General features: G+C 42.6%; 1 protein-coding gene and 1 pseudogene across 2 annotated transcripts in view; one reads left to right on the top strand and one right to left on the bottom strand.

Annotated features, from left to right (window-relative positions):
* TSPAN5 (tetraspanin 5) overlaps positions 1 to 6,629 on the bottom strand; it is a 175,754-nt gene extending 169,125 nt beyond the window's left edge. Inside the window, exon 1 of one of the 2 annotated variants that reach the window (XM_040477903.1) lies at positions 6,158 to 6,629. In XM_040477903.1, coding sequence (XP_040333837.1) covers positions 6,158 to 6,238 — 81 coding nt within the window. In that variant the 5' untranslated portion in view covers positions 6,239 to 6,629. The remainder of the gene's footprint in view (positions 1 to 6,157) is intronic. The other variant, XM_040477883.1, reaches the window with a different exon arrangement.
* Positions 6,630 to 13,885: 7,256 nt separating this feature from the next.
* On the top strand, positions 13,886 to 14,018 carry LOC121040646 (uncharacterized; annotated as a pseudogene).
* The last annotated feature ends 6,989 nt before the right edge of the window (positions 14,019 to 21,007 follow it).

Here is a 21,007-nt window from a genome sequence, read left to right as displayed (position 1 = left end):
AGCCATCTTTCTGGCAACTTTTTCTCAAAAGATTCAGGATAAAAGCAAATTACACCACATGCAATTTCTCTGTAGGTCTAAGATTGTTTCAAAACGAAAAATTAAAAATCAGCCACAGTAAATTACAAGGATGGGAGTTACAGGGAAACATATTACATCTACTTGGAGGACAAGTGAAACTCTAACGATTAAAGTGGTCCAAAAACAGATCCATGTTTAGATGGGTTGGCAGGATGTTAGAGAAAATGTCTCACTGAATAGGAAGTTAGAGGAGATGACGTCTAGGTACTTTCCAATGATTTCATAATTCGTTCGTTCAACAAATATTTATTAAACATCTACTATGCTCCAGACAATGTGCTAGACACTGAGATTATGAAAATGATGGAGAGACAGTCCCTGCAGGTGAGGCCCTTATAATCCAGTGATGATTAATGATTCAAAGGTTAGAAATGTAAGACAGTCATCAGTGTCACATATAGAAAGAAGCATGTGTCTTCAGTACTCCATTGTCTTTGTCTTTAATAATCCAATTTTCATTTATGAATTTTCAATAGACTACACATAGTTTATTATACTATCATATTCTCTAACATTTTCATCCTAACTCTTTATGCTAGTGGGTGGTGTTAATTGAGGCATATGCAAAAACTTTATCACTTTTCAATTATGAACAGATGTAAGTGACTTACTTGATGTTTTATTTTAAAATTAAAAGCATCTTCTAAAATAAGTTTCAAAGGAGAAGCTGGGGCTATCATTACTAGAGGAGACTTAGTACTTGAAAAGCGAACCCTGACACCTTCTTCAAACAGCTCAAAAGTCACTCCACATCTCTGTGCTCCAATTTCTTCATCTGTCACAAAGATGTCATAATATGCTTGTTAAGATGCTTTGAGATGCTTAGAAGAAAGAGACCATAATTATAAAGCTTTGTTAAAACACGGGTTGCTTTCACCTTATGCCTGGGATTATTATTGTGGACACATTAAGACAGAGTGATCCATTTTAGCTCACCTTGGCAATTTGATGCTGGGTGGAACATCATTTGGTTTTCTACCTTTTCCCCCTTTGCTTCATTTCTATCTTCCAGGGATATCATCAAGTGTGAATGCTTCAGTGCCTTCTCACTGACCCAAGAGTGAACAGCCAGACCAAGCAAGTTCAGTATTCAATTACTTTCCCTACTGAGGTCTATACACCTTTGTTACACTTTTTCCATATGACACTTTCATAACCATATTTAGCTTTCTTCCTACCATCTCCCTGTAATTCAAAAGGCAATTTAGACTCCCATATGGTTGCCATCGAAGCTAACAGATGTCTAGCAAATTAAAACAAAAATTATGACTTATAAACTGCTGATGTATCGTCATTCCAGAACATCTTACAATTTATAGTGAATCATAAGATAAGGCTTCCTACTTGATGCCCCCCCAAGGTTCCCTAAATCTCTCTCCTCTCTGAATTTAAGCCCTGTGGAAACAAATTAGATACAATATTCTGCCATCAACCCAGGATAAACCTCCTCTTAAAGACACAATGTAATATTTGAAAGCACATCAAAGAGAAATTTGGCCTCAAGTATCCAAGGCTGTTCTAATTGTAGTACTGTAAAGAGAAGAGAAAAACCAGTTGGTGTCCCCAAGCCATTCTTGGTTTTCCCAAGTCATTCAAGGTTTCCACTGATCCATGGGGCTTTTTTTTCTAATAAGTGACAAATTTACTGAATCCATTTTACTGAATCCTAGGAAGATCTTAAAGGTATTAACGTTACCTAGTGGTAATGATGCCAAAGTATCAGGCTAAAGTATTCTAGAAGTTCTACAGTGCAGAATGGAACCAGTATAAAGTCTAGAGACAATAACAGTAATGATAGTCACCATGTGTTACATATTGAGACATTGTACTGGGTAATATGTTACTCACTGAATCCTTGAAACTATAATTCCATTAGATAATGTTATCCTTCCTTTATAAACCAGAAATTATGGCTCAGTGCAGCAGAGTGTATGTTCCAAAGATGGCCACAAGCCACATGACCTTGATGTTTGTCCATAAAAGGCAGAATTTCTTTCTTCTCCCCCTTGAAATTTAGCAGACTCCATGTGTGCTTTAATGAGTAAAACAGACAAAAGTGACAATGGGGCAGGTAAGTAGTTTTAACTGGCTGGAACCTTCTTTCAGTGTCAGAGACAGGAAGAAGCCTCAAATAGGTGCTCTAACCAACAATCCTGGCTGAGCTGTACGCAAACATCAACTGCCAGTCATGTGAGTACACCATCCTGGCCATCCTACCTCAGTGAGACTTCACATCTCACTGCAACTGCCCAAGAGACCCCAAGTGCAACTGCCCAGATGAGCCTGCTCAAATCACATAACTGTGAGATATAATAATAAAGTTTTGTTTTAAACCACTAAGAGTTGGGGTTGATTGTTACATAACAACAGATCAACAACACCAGAATGAGGTCAATTTACTTGCCTACAAACAGTTAAGCATTAAAACCAAAATCCAAAAAGGTCCTGGGGCGCCTGGGTGGCTCAGTCGGTTGAGCGGCCAACTTCGGCTCAGGTCATGATCTGGCGGTCTGTGGATTGGAGCCCCGCGTTGGGCTCTGTGCTGACAGCTCAGAGCCTGGAGCCTGCTTCAGATTCTGTGTCTCCCTCTCTCTGACCCTCCCCTGTTCATGCTCTGTCTCTCCCTGTCTCAAAAATAAATAAAACGTTAAAAAAAAAATTAAAAAAAAAAAAGTCCAGAGCAAAACATCTATTAATGGTGTGAGGTGATGTGGGGGTTCAGTTCCCCCAAAAAAGAGACTTTAAAACAAAATTCCCTGTCTCTTCCCTCACCCACCTCAAAGCAGCCTAAGGGTTTTCCAAGAAATGTCCTAGTAGGGAGACACCCTCAATAAAACCAATTCCCTTCTGGCTTGAGGTCTTCCAACATTAAATAGGGAAAATGAGATTTTCCCCACCACCCTGTGACAACTAATGAGAAAGGAATCTGTACAAGATGTTGACTTTGTTACTCAGAATATCGTACAACTGTTATATAAAAGGATTCATATTTTACACACCAAACTGTAACTCTAATAATAAAAAAAAAATTTTTTTAATGACTCACAGGACTCCATTTGAGATTCACAGTTGGGGACAGGGAAGAATGCAAACTACACCAATGAGTGAATAAGCCAAGAAGAAAAAATGAAGTAAGAAAACTGATCTTCAGACAACTCTCAGTAAGAGAAAAGGTCTGTAGTAAGTACTCCAATAGATGCTATTTTCATTATACACAGTGCTCATCTCTTGTACTTTTCTTCCCTAGCCTATTGGAACATGACAGACACATTCTTTGTCAGAACTAGAAAGAACCTTACAATTCATCCAACTCCTTCATTTTAAGAGCTGAGAAACTGAGGCCCAGGGCAGTTAACTGACTAGCAAGGAGTCAAACTACCCATTAGCAAGAGAACCAAGCTCACAGTGCCAGGGTGACAATGTCCACATGTCAATTTTATTTCACCAGAACTACACCTCCAAACGTCCTCGATGTATTTCACATTTATTCTAGCATCTCACAGCATGAAAATGAAAGATTAGGAAGCCGTGCTCTCTATTACGAATCTCTTCTTCATAACTGTGTAAGGGTAGCATCGAGTCTGCTGTTTCTGGCAGTAACTGACAGGATGGTAACTCTGCATTGAGCAGAGATGTGCAACTTGACAGAAGCAGACTGCCAAGTTACTGACCCCTGTTCTTCAGTCACTAATATCTTAGTCTGAATTACCGTACTTTAATCGAATGTCATGTTACCTTCCTGCTGATTGTGACGAGAGACTATGGTACTGACACACTGGGAGATTTAAATATGGGGTAATTTTGAAGTAGACAGCAGGATAGGAAAGGTATGAAGGGGCATCTGGGTAAAAGGCACTAGGCACAGAAAGGAGGCAGGAAGCATATACAAAGCAGAGAAGGGCTATAAGGAAGGCTTCCACTTAACAATTTTGCCTGGGGTAGCTTGTTTAGTTCCACAGCCTAGGTTTCCTCTCAGGCTTCCCATAAAACTCCCACCAAAAGACCTTCAAAATCAAACAAGAGGAAGCTCTATTCTGGAAGTCTCTATGCACGCATTCCGTAATTCTTTGATGCTCTCCACAGTTCTAGTGGAACTGCTACAACCCAATCCACAGAAAATACTAAATTTTCCTCTGTATACTGTACAAAACTACACCAAACTGTTAGGGAAACAGGCCCAAATCCCTTTATGTCTTTTCCACCTCCTGCTATGAAACTACAGAGAAAGCCCCTGGGTGCTTTCTGTTGCCTGGTAGCTGAAACATGCAACTTTTGAAAGTGTTCAAGTAGAATGCAGAGGCCTGGACTCATTACCTCAACAAGGTCCAGTCTCAGTTCAGTAGTCCCTGACTCTCAAAGTCACAAAGTTTCAAGGTCCAATAAAATCAAAACACCTCATTCAGAAATGTGACTAGCCAGCACTTTTCAACATTTTTCAGATGAAAAAAAGAGAAGCAAAGAAAAACAATTAATTTCTTCTTCCTATTAATTGCAGCAGGGAGGGGGCGACCACTCACAGGAATCACATACAATCTCTGGCAAGAAAAACATACAAACCTGTCTGTGAATGACTAGATACAATATTTATCCACGTTATCCACCTCCCCCCATTCTCTTTATGAGTCTTGAGGACAGATGACATGGTGACACAGAGTGGTCCCCAAACCCTTCCATTTCCCTTTGCAAAACATGCAAACCAATGCAAGACACTTCAACAGAAAATAGGAAAAAATGTAAAAATGGCTTTGTTAATGTGAGTAGGGAAAAAAATGAATATACAGAGCTATATGGATAACTATTCTCATAGCTGTACATGTCTACAACAAATGGCTAAAATTAACAATCAAAATAAACACACAATGTGTGCATACTGCCGTGGATTATGACTGATCCCACCGTTGCATTATTGTGTGTCTCATACTGAACCTACACTGAATAGCAACTTGGAAAACACCCCCAGACAGCCACCATCTTTACTTTCCACTGGCGGGGGGGGGGGGGGGGCGCACTAAGGAAGAAGGTGGGATGGGATGGGGTGGGGGGGGGGGCGGCAGGAATAACACAGTCTTTGAACCAACGGTCTCTCCTTGCCCTAGTGAACTCTTTGTCTGGTTGCTGAACACGTTTGTGAAATCAAGGAAAAGAATCCAAACAAAACAAAAGAGTAGGCATCCCAGCCTAATTACAATAGGTGCCCAGCACCCTGTGTTGCCAGCAAAGCCAGAGCGTGGTTTGAATCTTTCGTTCAAGCATTTGCTCTCCGTACCCCCAATAAAACGTATCTCATACATTCTCTTTGCATTTCTCCAAGGTTTCCCCAAAACGGCCCACTCTGTGTCACTCCTTAGAAAAGGAGGACGTGAGGCACGAACACACTGAAACATGTTGATGGTGACTTGTTATCCTGAGAATATACACATGGAAATAAAACCCTCCACCCCACGCGCCCACTAGCCAGTCCATTATGCAAAAGGAGCGCTTTCCAGCTGATGGGGAAGAGCGCGCAGGAAGCGTTATTTACGTGTACATTACAGAACCGTATACCACTGCATCTGCATCCTACACAAAGCCCGAGATGGTGCAAGAAGATACACGCTGAGCATGGCACAGACCAGCCGCGGCAACACGGAGCCAAGCCCTCGTCCAATCAGATCCCCGTTAGAAGGTGGACCTCAGGGTCGGCTCTGCCCGATTAGCCTTCCCTATTATGACACCACGCTCTGCCCAACAGCCATATCCCACCGGGAGCAAATCTAATTCGTGCGGTTGCTCATTTCTCAAACTGCCGAGCCTTTCTTTCATCTGCATCCCTGCTATTCGTCCCTTAAACAGCCACCCCAAGGCCTGGGTGCCCCCTTTCCGGCTCGGTTTTTCTTTTTACCTCTTCCCACTCCTAAATAGGATTAAATGTTTATCTCTCCAACGCGCAAGCTGGAAAGGCGGAAGGCAAATGCCTCTCCTGGCTCGGGCAAGCGCCCGAGGGGCTGCGAAAAGTAAAAGCAGCAAGCAACGTGGGGAAAATCGCCGCGGATCGATCGGCCACAATAGTTGAAATCCCAGAAGCGCTCCAACTTACCCAAAATATGACATTGAAGCCAAATATGAAATATTTGATGCAACAACTGACTTCAGGACCCTTGTAGTGCTTCCCGGACATCCTCTGGGTTCATGAAGACACTTGCCCCGGCAGCCCGAGTTTGGAGCCCCGGAGCACCGTTGCTCGGAGCAGCCCGGAGGGGAGCAGGGGATCTGGGACGCAGCTCCGGGCCGCGGCTGAGCCGCACGGGGACCGACCGGCGGAGAGCCGCTCCCGCACCTCCAGCCCCCTGCGCGTCGAGGCCGCCGGAGCCGGGGTGGCCGTGAGCTAGCGGAGAAACCGCGCGCTGCAAACCCCGAGCCTCGCCAAAGCTGGCCCCGAGCCCAAGACGAGAGCCCGCGTCTGTCCGCCAGGCGATCTGTCGGTCCGTCGGTCTCCGAGCTTCGGGGAAACGCGGCCACAGCAGATGCTGGTGGAGACGCTACTCGCTCGCCCGCCCGCCGGCTCGCGCGCGCCCTCCCACCCCTCGCTCCGCCCGCCGCTCGCTCCGCCCGCTCGGCGCGCGGCTCCTCCGCCCGCAGCTCCGCCCTGCCGCCGGCTGCCCGCCGCCAGAGCCTCGGGGAGGCTCGCGCGCGCGCGTACGGGCTCGGGCGCTCCCGGGCGGCCGCGGGCCCACGTAGCCGCACCGCCTCCTGCCACCGCTCTCCGCTCCTCCCGCTGCCTTTCTCCCCGCCCCTTCTAGGACCAGCCGGGAGCGCCGCCGACCCCCCAGCGCGGCAGCGGGGTAGGTGGGGAGGAAGACTGGCGGAAGGGAGGAGGAAGTGCGCCCCGGGATTGGGAGCAGCCTGGCGGAGAGACTGGGATTGAAGAGCAGTGGGTCCCTCTCCGCCACCCGCTGCGGCAGACTGCATCTGGGGGTACGCGGGGGAGAGGGTCGCTCCGGGGCGAGAGGGCTGGGTAGTACGGATCCTGCGAGACCCCTGTTCCCGGACAAGCCCCCTTCCGGGTGTGACCACACTCGCCCCCTCCTCCACCACCCGGTAGTGCTGCAAGAGAAGACTCCCGGCCACTGAGCGTGAGTGGAAAGGGGTCGTAGACTTTGCTGGGAGCAGAGGGTTGGGGTGGGGGAGAAAAAAAGAGACGGGAAATGGGGCGAGTAGATTGGGAGAATTGCAAAGGAACGTCTCCGGAATCCAAGTGTGGCTCCAACCCAACCTCCCCACCTGCCGGAAACATGAGCCTCGTCCCAGAAATGCGGACAACCAAGGAGAGATGGCTCAAAGGAATCCCAGCCGGGATACAATTCTCACCCTAGGGTCTTGTAGTAAACACAAACTCGGACAGCAAATGCCCCCGCGAGAAGGAATAGTGCCGAAGATCCTGACTGGTTCCAGGAAGTCTTCTGGGAAGTTGGAATTGGGATTATAAATCATAAACCATTAAGCTTTTGACCCCTGGGGAAGGATAGAACGCGTGGCTGGAAACTGTTTTAGAGCGCTGAGAAGGTGTGCCTATTTGTTGCGTATCCGACCTCCTCCTGGAGCACCGTCATGGGTGCTAGGGAGCAGGTTCGAAATATGAGCAGTTCAGAACTGTGTGTAAATGTGTATGGAAATGTTTTTTCCAAGCTTCACAGAATTAGAAGGAGAGATGAAATCAGGAAAGATTTCCAGCACCACTCATGTAACCTGGTACTGCACGCAGAAATCTGCGTGTTTCCGGGGCGCCTGGGTGGCGCAGTCGGTTGAGCGTCCGACTTCAGCCAGGTCACGATCTCGCGGTCTGTGAGTTCTAGCCCCGCGTCAGGCTCTGGGCTGATGGCTAAGAGCCTGGAGCCTGTTTCCGATTCTGTGACTCCCTCTCTCTCTGCCCCTCCCCCGTTCATGCTCTGTCTCTCTCTGTCCCAAAAATAAATAAACGTTGAAAAAAAAAATTTTTTTTAAAGAAATCTGCGTGTTTCCTAAACTCCCCATGTGATACTTAGTAGGCTTATGTTTGAGAACCTTTTGCATAGGGTTTCTCTGGTTAACTGCCTATCACTTTTCTCAAAAATAGGATAGCTAGTTGACAACCTGTAATCCAGCTTTGGAGCCAAGAAGTTGCTTTTTCTTGCAATAAACCATCCTTTGAGATAAGCGTGGCCTTGAGAGGGATTGAGGGTATATTGAGGTCACAGGGGACCCACAAACGTGAGAGGATCAGGAGATCCTATCTATTCAATACCACAGAACTATGATACTAGCTAACACAGTGACTCAGCCCTTTGGATGATAGAACCCTCTCTCCCTCATAAGTGCCCTCCACCTACGGAAAACACACAGCATACTAACCAGGTAGGCTAAGCTTCAAAGGTAAGGTCTGCCTTCAACAGCAGATTCCCTTCTAACAGGAAGGCACTGAGAAGCTTTACCTAGACCTATTCCTGCGATATTGTAACTCTTTCTATATATATAAATAGAACAGTTCCTGTAGATTCCTGAATAAGTCAGAGGAAAGGTCTTTCTTAAATAGAGCTAACACAATTCAGAAAAGGACTGGAAATTAGATCCAATTGGATCTAAGTTGAGTTGATCCCTAAGCAGGATTTATCTTTGAAATAAAAACAAAGAAGGGAAAGTTCAGATAACTCATCAGTAATCGGGAAGACTAGTTGAATTCTCATTTCCTATGTCAAAAGTAAGTTTAAGTACCTTTGTAAAGCAAACCAGAAGAAAACAGAGTATTTGTTTAACCTCTAGCTAGAAGTATTTCTCACCTAAGAAGCAAAAGAAGAAAATGATGTGGATATGACTGGGTAGTATCTTAAAATGCATCAAGCATTGTTTTAAAAGGCAACCTAAACCAGGGAAAGAATATTGACAGCAGACATGAAAAAAAGTCTGAATGTCTGTAAGTAGGGCTCATATAGCTGAAGCTAAATATGAAATCTCAATGATTGAGTATAAACAGAAAACAAACTATATACAAACAAATATGAATAGTAATAAATATACGGTGAAAATCAACCTTACCAGTAATAGAAATAGACATTAAAACAAATTAATGATAGGGGGCCTCTAGCTGGCTCGGTCAGGTGAAGCATGCAACTCTTGACCTCAGACTCGAGTTTGAACCCCACGTTGGGTGTGCAGCCTACTTAAAAAGAATGAATTAATGAATAAATAAATAAATAATTTTTTTAAAAAAAATAATTACAAAGGTATTAAGATAATGAGCACTGGTTTCCTCATTCGTTGCTGGTCCTTGTGAACGGATATCATGCATTTGGAAGGCATTTTGGCTGTGTCCCAGGTCAGGGAGTGCCTACACTTTGACTCAGCAGTCCGACTTCTGGGAATCTAGCCAAAGAAATACTCCAAAATATGGGGAAAGTTATATACTGCAATTTGTACATCATGGCATTATTTATATTGAAGATTTGGCCACAGCTTAAAGATCCTGGGGTAGGGACTATGGCCGTGTCCTTGTTGCCACCTGAACCTGGACCATAATGTTACTTCATGTTTTTTGCCTGTGCCCATGTCATTCTTGCCTCTGCCTAAAACACTCTCCTTGCCCTTTGTCTGCAAGCTGACTCCTCTTACTTATCCTCAACACTTTTTAGCTCCAGTGTGGTTAGCATGCACTGTTATATTAGTTTCAGGGGTACACCATAGGGATTCAACAATTCTATGCCTTGCTCAGTGCTCATCACCATAAGTGTGCATTTAATCCCTTTCACTTATTTCACCCATCCAGCATTTGCAAGGTTCTTTCTTTTGTTCCCTCAACACTTCCTACATTCTTCCATTTTGCACTAGGAGACTACCTGTAATTACTTGTTTCCCTGCCTGTCTGCTCCACTCTGCTGTGACTCCTTCAAGGGTGTGGTCCATCTCCTTTTAATTTTAGAATCACTAGCGCCTTGCTTATGTGGCAGGTGCTTGATAAATATTTTTTTAACGAATGAATCATTTACTCAAACATTTTGCAGCCATTGAGGACAATGATTATAAAGAGTATGTGGCAATATGAATAATTATAATGTTAAATTTCCAGGGCACTGTATATGGAATTATATCAAAGTAATATTGTTAAATGAATTGCAAAAAAGTGCAAAACAGGATACACAATGGGCTGCCATTTTGTAGGGGAAGAAAAAGAGCGTTGACAAAGGAGACTAGAAGCTTTGTATACACACATATTTCTGGTTAATGGGTCGGTCATCTACAGAAGAAAATAAGAGACATTGATAATAGAGGTTTGGGGTGGGGTTGGGGAGCACACTGGAAAACTAAAAGATATGATACAAAAGAGACCTGCTGTATATTTTAATATACCCTTTTGTACAATGTGGATGATATAACTGTTTTGAAAAATAGATCACCCTACAAAAATTTTATGCAATTGGATGAAATAAGTTAGGAGTCAATTCTCAATAAATAATAACAGTTGTTGGTTGTGGGATTGTGGGTGATTTTGTTTTCATGTCTCTGGCTTCCAATTTTTTTTTTTAATGTAGCTATATTGCTTTTACAGTTACAAAGATAAAATTAAAAAGACTAAACAATTAACTAAATAATCATTGTATTTATTTCATCACAACTTCCTCACTTCTCCTTAAATTTTGATCTATCTTAAGAAGAAAAGAAGAACAGTTTTCTCCCTGGAGACTCTTATGGTCAGCTCCTCTATAATTCTGAAGTTGAAAAATGGTTAGTAAGTTTAACTACCAAAAAGTTAACCAGTCTTTCAAATAGCAGTGAGAACATGTTAAATAGGTAAAGCATGTTCTTCTAACAGTTGCAGAGCTGTTAGATATGCAAGATGCAATATGCTATTGCAAGATATGACAATAGCATTGTACCAAATTTAAGACACCAAATTTAATGAGCTTGTCTGTCTCTGTTTTACTCGTCTTGCCCACTTTTCTGCCTCCCTCCTCTCCCTTTTACTGTCTCTGCTCCTCTAGTCCTTTTTTTTACTTCTATGCAACCAGCACAGCTGGTTACCTCCCCTCCCCCATTGCCTCCTTCCTCTCATAAACTGAGGAGTGTTCTAGTGTCCCCCCTCTTTTAACATCCATATCTTCTGGGAAGACCAGTCCCCTGCCAGGCTCCAAGGGATGTCTTGACCTTCTAAGACAATTTGACTCTTGCCAATGTTTCATTCAGAAATGGGCTGTGACACAATTCTGGCCAATGAGACATGAGGAAAATGTGCTGAGGGGTTCCTCACACCTAAAAGATGGTTTCCTTTTGGCCTTGGATTTAATTGTGTTTGGATACGACAGCTGGATCCTATATGTAGTCTGATAGTAAAGACCACACCAACAAGGGCAGAGTGAGAAACTGAAGAGAACCTAGGCCTTGCAGACATTGCTGCATGGCTGACTTAAGCCTACCTCAGGACTTCCTGTCATAAGAGAGACTCACTGGGTTATGGGCACTGAGAGGGGTTTTCAGTTTCATGCAGCTTAAAGTATCCTGACTTAAAACACTCTCCTCTGAGCTTCTCCCCGTCCTTTTGATTTTCTCTTCTTGAATCACCTCCAGCTTCTCCATGTTTCCCTCAGTAACACTCTTTTTCTATTTTTCCCTCCCCTGTCCTCTCTTCCCCCACTGTTCTGTCTCTTTGAACTAATACGGGGCAGACCTTTAGTGCACTGTCTGACCGGTTGATAACCCACCCCTTTCTCTCAGCCTTTCTCAGCCACAAAACACTTCCCCACCTCTGGCCATGTTTGTACTTCACAGTGGACAGGGCTGTGTAGATCCAGGCTGGCCTGCCAGAGAGTCTTTCTCACTCAAGGGGGTTCAGTAAAAAAAGGATCCCTTCCTGTGGCTGAAATGGCGGTGATGTTTTTAGGAGAGTTGGGGTGCCTGTGTTTCCAGCAAGAAGCCAGTCCCTCCCTCCCTCTCTCTCTCTCTCTCTCTCTCTCTCTCTCTCTCTCTGTCTCTCTGCAGAAAGAGGAAGGAAGCATAAATGCTGAGAGAAATAGCACTCTGACAGCGTGGGCCACACAAATGGTGCATTTTGTCTTCTGAAAGGCCTCCAGCCATGCTAAAGGCTTTCTACTTCTGGGTTTCTTCAAGAGGACCTTGTCCTTGAGGTTTATGAGATTTTTAGACAGAATCCTTCCATCTCAGCCCATTTTGTCTTTAGCTACTTTGAAATGGGAACCTCACATTTGCAAATCAAAAAACTTTGATTAGACAATGGGTCATCCCACCTCACATCCATTGTGAAATGAGGTCAACTTAAAATATTTTTTAATGAGTCATAATATAAAATTAAAGTGTATTCTCATAGTTAATGGATTAACTCTTGTGCCTACTGTTCTTTAATTGAAAAGTGAGTGAATTAAATGTTATATTTTTCTATGAACAATTGGTCCCCCAGGATCAGTACCAGCCCCATGCTCCTCTAATCCCATACCCACACATACCATTAAAGAAGATTAGCTTTCAGAGTCCAAGGAAGAACATAGAAAGTATATTTGTCTCAAAAACATGATTAAACAAGTATATGTAGAACATAATTGTTTCACTTTTTGAAATCAGTTATAATTGCTTGTACAGTAAGATTCTGTCTTTTACAAAATATGACAAAACAGGCATCGGTTTTATTCTACTTTCTTTTGAAAATAGCACCTCAATTTCCTCCTGCTTTGGAAATAGTCAGCTAAGCCTGTGAATCAAGGTGCCAGCCCTTCCCTCACCTTAGGAGGGAGCAAGTACTCAGAAGCTACCCTTTGTGATACTGAGTAGAGGGAGAAAAAGACCAAAAACCCCCTGGAGTTCAATGATACAGGAACTGAGGCCACCTTTCAGATCCTCCTCATTCTTCCCCCCCCCCCCACCCTGCTCCCAAAGCTAGCTGAGTTCTTTCCAGTAAATTTTCTTTCTGAGTAGCCAATGCCTATTTCTATGGCTTAGATCAAAAACTCCTGGGGCACCTGGGTGGCTCAGTTAAGTGTCTAACTTCAGCTCAAGACATGATCCTGTAGTTCATGGGTTCCAGTCCCACGTCAGGCTCTGTGCTGACAGCTCAGAGCCTGGAACCTGTTTCAGATTCTCTGTCTCCCTCTCTCTCTGCCCCCACCCCCACCCCGACTCATGCTCTGTCTGTCTCTCTCAAAAATAAATAAACATTAAAAAAAAATCTAATAATACTATGTGAACTTTTAAAACTGCACCTTTTGGGGCACCTGGGTGGCTCAGTCAGTTTCAGTTAGGGTCATAATCTCACAGTTTGTGAGTTTGAGCCCAGTACCAGGCTCAGAACCTGCTTCAGATTCTCTTTCTGCCCCTCCCTCCCTCAAAAATAAAGTTATTAATTAAAAACTGCACTTTCCAGAGAAAAATACTAACTTCTTTTTTTAAGTTTATTCATTTTTTTGAGAGAAAGAGAAAGTGCGAGTAGATAGGGATAGAGAGGGAGAGAGAGAATCCCAAGCAGGCTCCGCCTTGTCTGCTCGAACCTACCGTGAGATCATGACCTGACTGAAGTGGGACGCTTAACCGACTAAGCCACCCAGGCACCCCGAAAAATATTAACTTCTGATTTCAAAAATAACATATTCTCTTTACACAATATTTAGAAAATACAAAAAAACATTTTTAAAGAATCGCCCACGACAATATTTCCAAGAAAAACTATTGTCAATATTTTGATATATTTTCTTTATTAATAAATATTTTTATATGATTGATATAAATCTCTGCAGACTTCATTCTGCAGAGAAAAAATGTAAACCTATTATATCTTTCATTTCCAGTGCCCCTAAGCTTTGCGCGGTGGCAGTATCATAGCCAACAAGGTTTATCCGAGGCATGGTTATTGCTAATTGAAAACTCCTCCAGGGGCGCCAGGGTGACTCAGTCGGTTAAGCGTCTGACTTTGGCTCAGGTCATGACCTCACCCCTTGTGTGTTCCAGCCTCACATAGGGTTCTGTGCTGACCACTCAGAGCCTGGAGGCTGCTTCAGATTCTGTGTCTCCCTCTCTCTGCTCCTCCCCCCCCCCACTCTGTTTCTCTCTCTCTCAAAAATAAATAAAACATTAAAAAAAAAAAAAGGAATCAAGGAGAAGAAGGAGAAGAAGAAGAAGGAGAAGAGGAAAATACAACTTTTCCAGTGCCCCAAAATAGTGCCAAGAAATCCTCTATTAGAACAGAGGCAAGTCCATCTCAAATTTCCAGGCTGTGGTTATCAGTCAAGATTCCAACCTCATAGCCCCATATCTCAAGCCCTTCAGTGTTTTCCTTTTCCACCAAATATCAGTCTTCATTTCTATTCTTATAAGGCAAACATGCCTGCATGTTCTCTTACATTCCCAAGTCACTCCCAACTCCAAACAATCTCAAAAGGCCATTCCCATCATATAAACCTCACCTTCCATCCATCACCAGATCAAATTACTTCATAGTTAAGTAGAATTCAACTCCTTATGAAATCTGCCCCCACTTAGTGGTAGGCATGCATATCCAGTAATTGTCTCTTTCACATTCAGTCATTTTTAGCCTCTAAAAACTTTGCTTCCGTGATGCAATATCCCTTTCCAGTGAATCTATAATGGGTGAAACACTGAACTTAATGTTCAGAAACAGGGAATAGATACTAACAGATTCATCAGATATCTACTTAGGTTTTATTATGCAGAATCAATTGATTCAGCCACAAATATCTATTGAGCACATCTCCTGTTAAGGCACCTGTGTTCATGGTTCCTGCCCTAAAAGTGCAACTGTAAGAAATAGACAGAGGTAAGAACTCAGGTCGGAGTGAATTAAATGCTATAATTCCAACAAAGTGTGGCATGCATACAGACCATAAATAAAAACCTCTTCCAGAGCTATTTTTTCTTTTCTTTTTCTTTCTTTTCTACAATGGTAGCACTAGGACAAAACTTCTAGGAACAAAAACTAGTTATGTTAATCAAGACTGAATGTCTTATATCCAAATCATTTATTTGAATGAGGTCAAGACTCTGGACGAATAGGTTTTTGAAGTCATGCTTAACCACATGGTACAGCTGCTGTGGAAAACAGTTTGTAGTTCCTCAAAACATTAAACAGAATTGCCATATGATTCAGCATTTCTGCTCCCAGGTACATACAAAAAAAAAAAAAAAAAAAAAAAGGAATTGAAAGCAGGGACTCAAACCGATACTTGTGTACCAATGCTCCTAGTAACACAATAGTCAAAAGGTGACAATAAAACAAGTGTCCATCAACAGATAAGTGGATAAACAAACTGTGGTATATACATTCAGTGGAATATTATTCAGCCTTAAAAAGGAATAACATTCTGATGCATGCTGCAGCATGGATGAACCTTGAAAATATTATGCTAAGTGAAATAAGCCATACACAAAAGGGCATATATTTCATGGTTACAGGAAGTAGAATAGAGCTTACCAGAACTGAAGGGCAGGAGGATGGAGAGTTATTGTTTAATAGGTAGAGTTTCTGTTTGTGATGATGAAAAATCTCTGGAAGTGGATAGTGGTGATATTTGCACAGAGTTATGAATACTTAATGCCACTGAACTTAAAAATGGTTGAAATGATAAACTTTATGTTATGTATGTTTTACCACAATAAAAAAGTCTATACTTAAGTAACAAACAGAGGAATAGTTCAAAATGTTGATAAGTTGCTCTCACAAGTCTAAATATGATCAAAATTAAATGTCCAATACATGCATTCTAAGGCTATGAGTTGTATGCATCCTCACTTTAGGAAATCTAAGAGAAGTGCAAAAATAAATTAAGAGGTAATTGCATATAGAAGGATCTATTTTACAGAGGGATTTATCCAAGCGTCCCTTTAAATAAGGAGCTTCCCTAGTAAACTTAAGAGTGGAAACACTCCACTATTGAGAGCAGGAACACTCTCGGGAAAGAACTATCAGGAAGCTGGGGTCCCTCTCCAGTGCACAGTCTCAGATAGGAGACCAGCCCCCTGTGTCTTTCTCTTTCCAGAGGAAACTCTGGCCCCTCTCAAGACTCCCATGAGAATTCAACACATCTGAGGTGATTTGGGGATGTGTGGTTGAGGGCATATAGCTACGTTCTAAGCTGGCAACCTGAGTTTTCCTTTCAGTGGTTCAGCTGCCTTTTCCATCAGACCGTAGACTCCTTGAAGGCAGGATCAGGTTGTCCTTGTAGTATGTTGCAAGTACTCTATACATGCTGGGTACATAATATTATTTACTGAATAAGTGAATGAATGGATTAACTTTAGTGAAATGACAAGGGAAGGTCAAACAGCTCTGAAATTCTAATATGTAGGAAATCTTACTTGAGTCATAAAGTTCAAATGACACATACAACCCTAGAGAAATACTTCTCAAAGCATAAAATGAAAAAAAATCTGTGTTCAAGTTTATTCTATCTACGAACGAGACATATTTTCTACTGTGTTTGTAATTCTGCCGCTTACCCATATGTACCACATTCACTAAGTTCACAATAAATACTGTTGACAGAATGAATGACAAGGCAAAAAATAGCTTGCAGTACTTTCATTTTTCACAAGTGTGGAAAGCATATTAAACCATCTGCTGATTAAAAATATGCGTGTTTTGACTTGCATATGAATCAAATTAACATACATAAATCCAGCATCTTCACATCACTAGATTCACAGCCATAGCCAATGTAATTTTCCATGTTTCTTCAAATTCATCAATTTCAGTGACATAATTAAGTTATTAGGCATAAAGTACACAGCAGTGATATATAACTAAAAGCTAACTTTTGTTTTATTTCAATTCAATGATTGCTTATCCTCTAAAAATAAAAAGGTGTAAGATTGTTGGAAATCTAAAATTTTATGTTCAAATTTGCTCTATAAATACCTAACATCACCATGGAAAACTAAAATTTGAGGTACAGAACAGGAACTATTACCCCTCAGTATGATGAATTAGGATTAACTGAAATACTGTACGTTGAACAATAGCACCTTGCTGCCTATATAACTCCAGAAACAACTTGCAAACTTCAGTTTCTACCTGCTTCTGCTGGCCCATTACCACCTACCTCTCTCCAAGACCCTATCCGGAGCAGGGAAGATATTCTGTGAAGTAAAGGAACAACTCTGTACACTGTTTGGACCAAGCAGTGGACCAAGCAACCACGCTGGGAGGAGGAACACATCCAAATTGCAAACCTAGGTCAGAGAGAACACCAGGTCTGGGCCAAGACAATTAAGATAGGGTCAATCGCGGGGCACCTAGGTGGCTCAGTCAGTTAAGCATCCAACTCTTGATATGAGCTCAGGTCTTGATCTCATGGTCATGAGTTCAAGCCCTGCATTGGGTTACATGCTGAGCGTGGAACCTACTTAAAAAAAAAGAAAAGAAAAAAGACAAGGTCAATCTCTGTTACTAAGAGACACCTATTCCTTCCTCTTAACTCATCAGTCCCTCGGGATCCACCACCATCTGGAGCACCATTCCAGGACCAAGAATGTAGCCCAGGTAGAAACTCTAGTACCTTGCTATTGATATACTTCTGGCACTATAAACCTGCCACCATATAAATGCCCAGCACCTTGGTCATTGGGTCCTCCCAGGATTGCTGGCACTGAGCCACTGAGAACAATAGAAGTCTTTCTAAAGCAGTGTTTCCTAGCTTTGTCTGGTGATAAGAATCATCTAGGGCTATTGATATAAACACAGATTTTCCTAGACAAAAATATTTAGGAGATCTATCTGGGGTCCAGGAATCTGAATTTGTAACAAGTACCCAGGTGATGCTCTTCACCAGGGAATTTGGGGAAATACTGAGTTCAGTACACTCTTCAACGTGTTCCTAGAGTCTCCTAGTAGGGGGACAGGGGGAGTTGCCCTGTGTGGATTCAAGCCTTGTCATCTTCAGGGATAATGAACTAAGTGTCCTTTGTACACTGAGAAGTCTTTGTAAATCCAAGGCATGCCGTCATTATCATGATTATATACCTTTAGCCACAGCCTCCAGGACAATATGCAAAGCTGGGTGAGCTTCTCAACACACAGGGCTGAATGACCAGTTGAGGGAGGATGAAGGGTGGCCAAAGGCAGAGGAGAGAGGGAGGAGAAGGAATAAAATCTGGATCGAGAAATTAATACTTATGTATTTCAATCCACAGCTGCTTTGGCTGCTGACATAAATCAAAGGAAGAAGGAGAGAGATTGAGGGAGAAAATGTAAACAACATGAATTTTTCAGATATTAAAAACTGAATGTGTTAGCTGAATTATTCATTTATTGAACTTGCAATTTATTTTTCAGTACCACTATGTGAATAAATGTGAGTTGGGCTCTGAGATACAAGTAGGTATTAAGATAAGCACCTATGATGGGTAGCCACACAAAGTAGGGTGCCTGTGAATTTTAGTCATCTACAGGAGGTTGCCACAGCTGGGAAAAAGATTCCATTCTGTCAGTTTGGGTGCTGACTTATCATAAATTAAAGATGAATGTACTTAGAGCACAGTCTCCCCTGTGGACACAAAGCCCAGGCCCTTCCTTACAATATTGATAAAGAAAATTTGCAATGATGCCAGAAATGAAAGATCTGTATATTCTTGCAGGGAGCTGGGAGATAATTTAGAGACAACAACCACTCTCTTTCTGAGACTTGAAAAAGAAGTTGTGAGTTACATAGTACTCTGCAGAATCACGTGGCATTAAGAAAAGGAAAATCGTGCTCCAGTCTCCTTCAAAACATAATTCAATCTTCTGAATTCAATCATATTCTGATTGAATATGTTCCTGCATACTAATGGAGAAATGGACTGGCTTTTCCTGATCCCATCTAAAGGCATGATTATACAACCAAATATTAGCAACTCAACTCAGCAAAGACACGTTGTACAAATAAATAGCATGAATGAGTAGAGCAGGTAAATCTCCTAGATGGAGTTGTTTGGGAAGAATCCTTCAAGTTTCTGAATACATTTTGAAAGACACAGGAATTCAAACTTAACTCTCCTCAGGTCAGAAATGTATCTTAGCCCTTTAAGAAGGTGTAGTTCCTCCCATTGTAACAAATATTCCAAGGAGCTGGGGTGCAGTCAGGAGATGGCTTTGGGATCATCAGGAAGTGTATTAAATGCCGAATATGCCCCCCAAAGCACCCTCTTTTGACAGCCACATGAAATATGCAAAAGGCACTTAATAATTCTCATTTTCAATTACAATTCCTTAGGTGTCATTCCTTTTTTCTCAGATATGTACAAGAAAAAACGTATGTCCATGGTCATCCCGCTGATAAAATTTCAATCACAGAAACTTTCCCTTTAAAACTAACAAGGCTTTTTATCTCCCTGAGTTAGCCAGATAACGACTGCACAGGCCACTCGGAATCACCGGGGAGAGCTGAAACTGGAGCAGCGCGGATAAATGAGATCCCTGTAGATAAACCACATAATTCAGGGCAGCCAGGAGGTACAGACTCTTCCCTCACTTAACCTTGTAGCAAAGCTCCTGTGGGTAATTTGACTCCCTGTGAGCTTTTCTCTGTTGGAATGGAAGGTGGGTTGTAGGGAGGGAGATGTTAGCGGGGGAGGCAACATCCTGGGAAGGAAGGAACACTGGATAAGGACGTAGGAGAGCTACCCTAATTTGCCCACCTTTGCTCAATGACTTTGCAACTGAAAAACCTTAGCTTCCTTACCGAGAAGGGGGGAGACTGAACCTGCGGGAAAGAGATCTTGACGTGGAAGAACTCTCCAAATCCCTGCTGGGGACAGTGGGAAAGTAAGCAGGTTCCAGGCTGTGGCTATCACCAAACAGTATTCTGTCTGTCTGTTTACATGTTAGGATTTCATACAGGATTTCATTTTCTGCAGCGTATCCCTTACTGAAAGAAAGTTTGCAACCCCTGGATTAAAAGAATGGTTTACTTCTTTCAGTTAACAGTCAATAATAAAAGGGATATAGACCTGCTAAAGTGACTAGAAGGTTCTCAAAGTATTAGCTACATATTGGTAGAATCTACAAAACGAAGAGATGCTCAATGGATGTGAGAGAGGAAATTTAAAGAGAACCTCTGAGGGTTAGGAAAAAAAGCTACATCATTCTTTCTTCCTCCCTTCTCAAGGCAAATTTTTACCCCTGCCCCAGTGTCTCTCAGCTCTGGCTGCCCTCGAGAATCACCTGTGCAACCATTAAATTATACAGGGTCTGGGCTCCACGTCTGGGGATTCTGAGGGAGCTTTTTCAGCTATTCCAGTAGTGTGTGTGTGTGTGTGTGTGTGTGTGTGTGTGTGTGTGTGTGTGTGTATTTAAGGATCCATAGCTGACTTTGATGTATAACTACGATTGACAATCTCTGCTTGGCTTCAGTTCTTGGTCTTTCCTAAGACCACTCTCATAAAAGACATTAACGACCTCCCCAATGTCAGTTATCATTTTTGGGCAGATGACTCCAAATCACACTCTCTAGAAACAACCACCTTCCGTCTGGGTGTCTCAGCTCTTTGCCCACCAGCCAGCCTTGCTTCCAGTATCACTCCATCTGTTAGGGCAAAGTCCTTTTAGTGGCTCAGGCTCTCAGTGACCCAAAGGCATCTCTGATTCTGCCACTCCCTGTGCAGCCAGCATCCTATCCGCACAAGCTTAACAAACCTACCCCTGTATCTGATCTTAAACCAGGTCCCAGCTTTCCATGCCTACTGCCACTCTTGAAATCAGGCTCCCTTTATTTCTTGTCTACGATGTATATAGTCACTTACAGGAGTCTCATTCTCCCATCTTTACCCTCTTTGATCTACCCTAATCTGACTTAACTAACCCCTTGTTTAGATAACTACAAATAAGTAACCCCACAGCCTACCCTTTCAAAATAAACCCCTCCATCTATCTTTTAGGTTCCACAATAGAAACCCAATCTAAGTTTCCAGCCTGATCTTTGATTAC

This window comes from Herpailurus yagouaroundi, unplaced genomic scaffold, assembly GCF_014898765.1.
Source record: "Herpailurus yagouaroundi ecotype Mexico unplaced genomic scaffold, PumYag 28, whole genome shotgun sequence".
Lineage (NCBI taxonomy): Eukaryota > Metazoa > Chordata > Mammalia > Carnivora > Felidae > Herpailurus > Herpailurus yagouaroundi.
The sequence above is the reverse complement of the archived record's forward strand: the minus strand, read 5'-3'. Positions and strand labels throughout refer to the sequence as shown.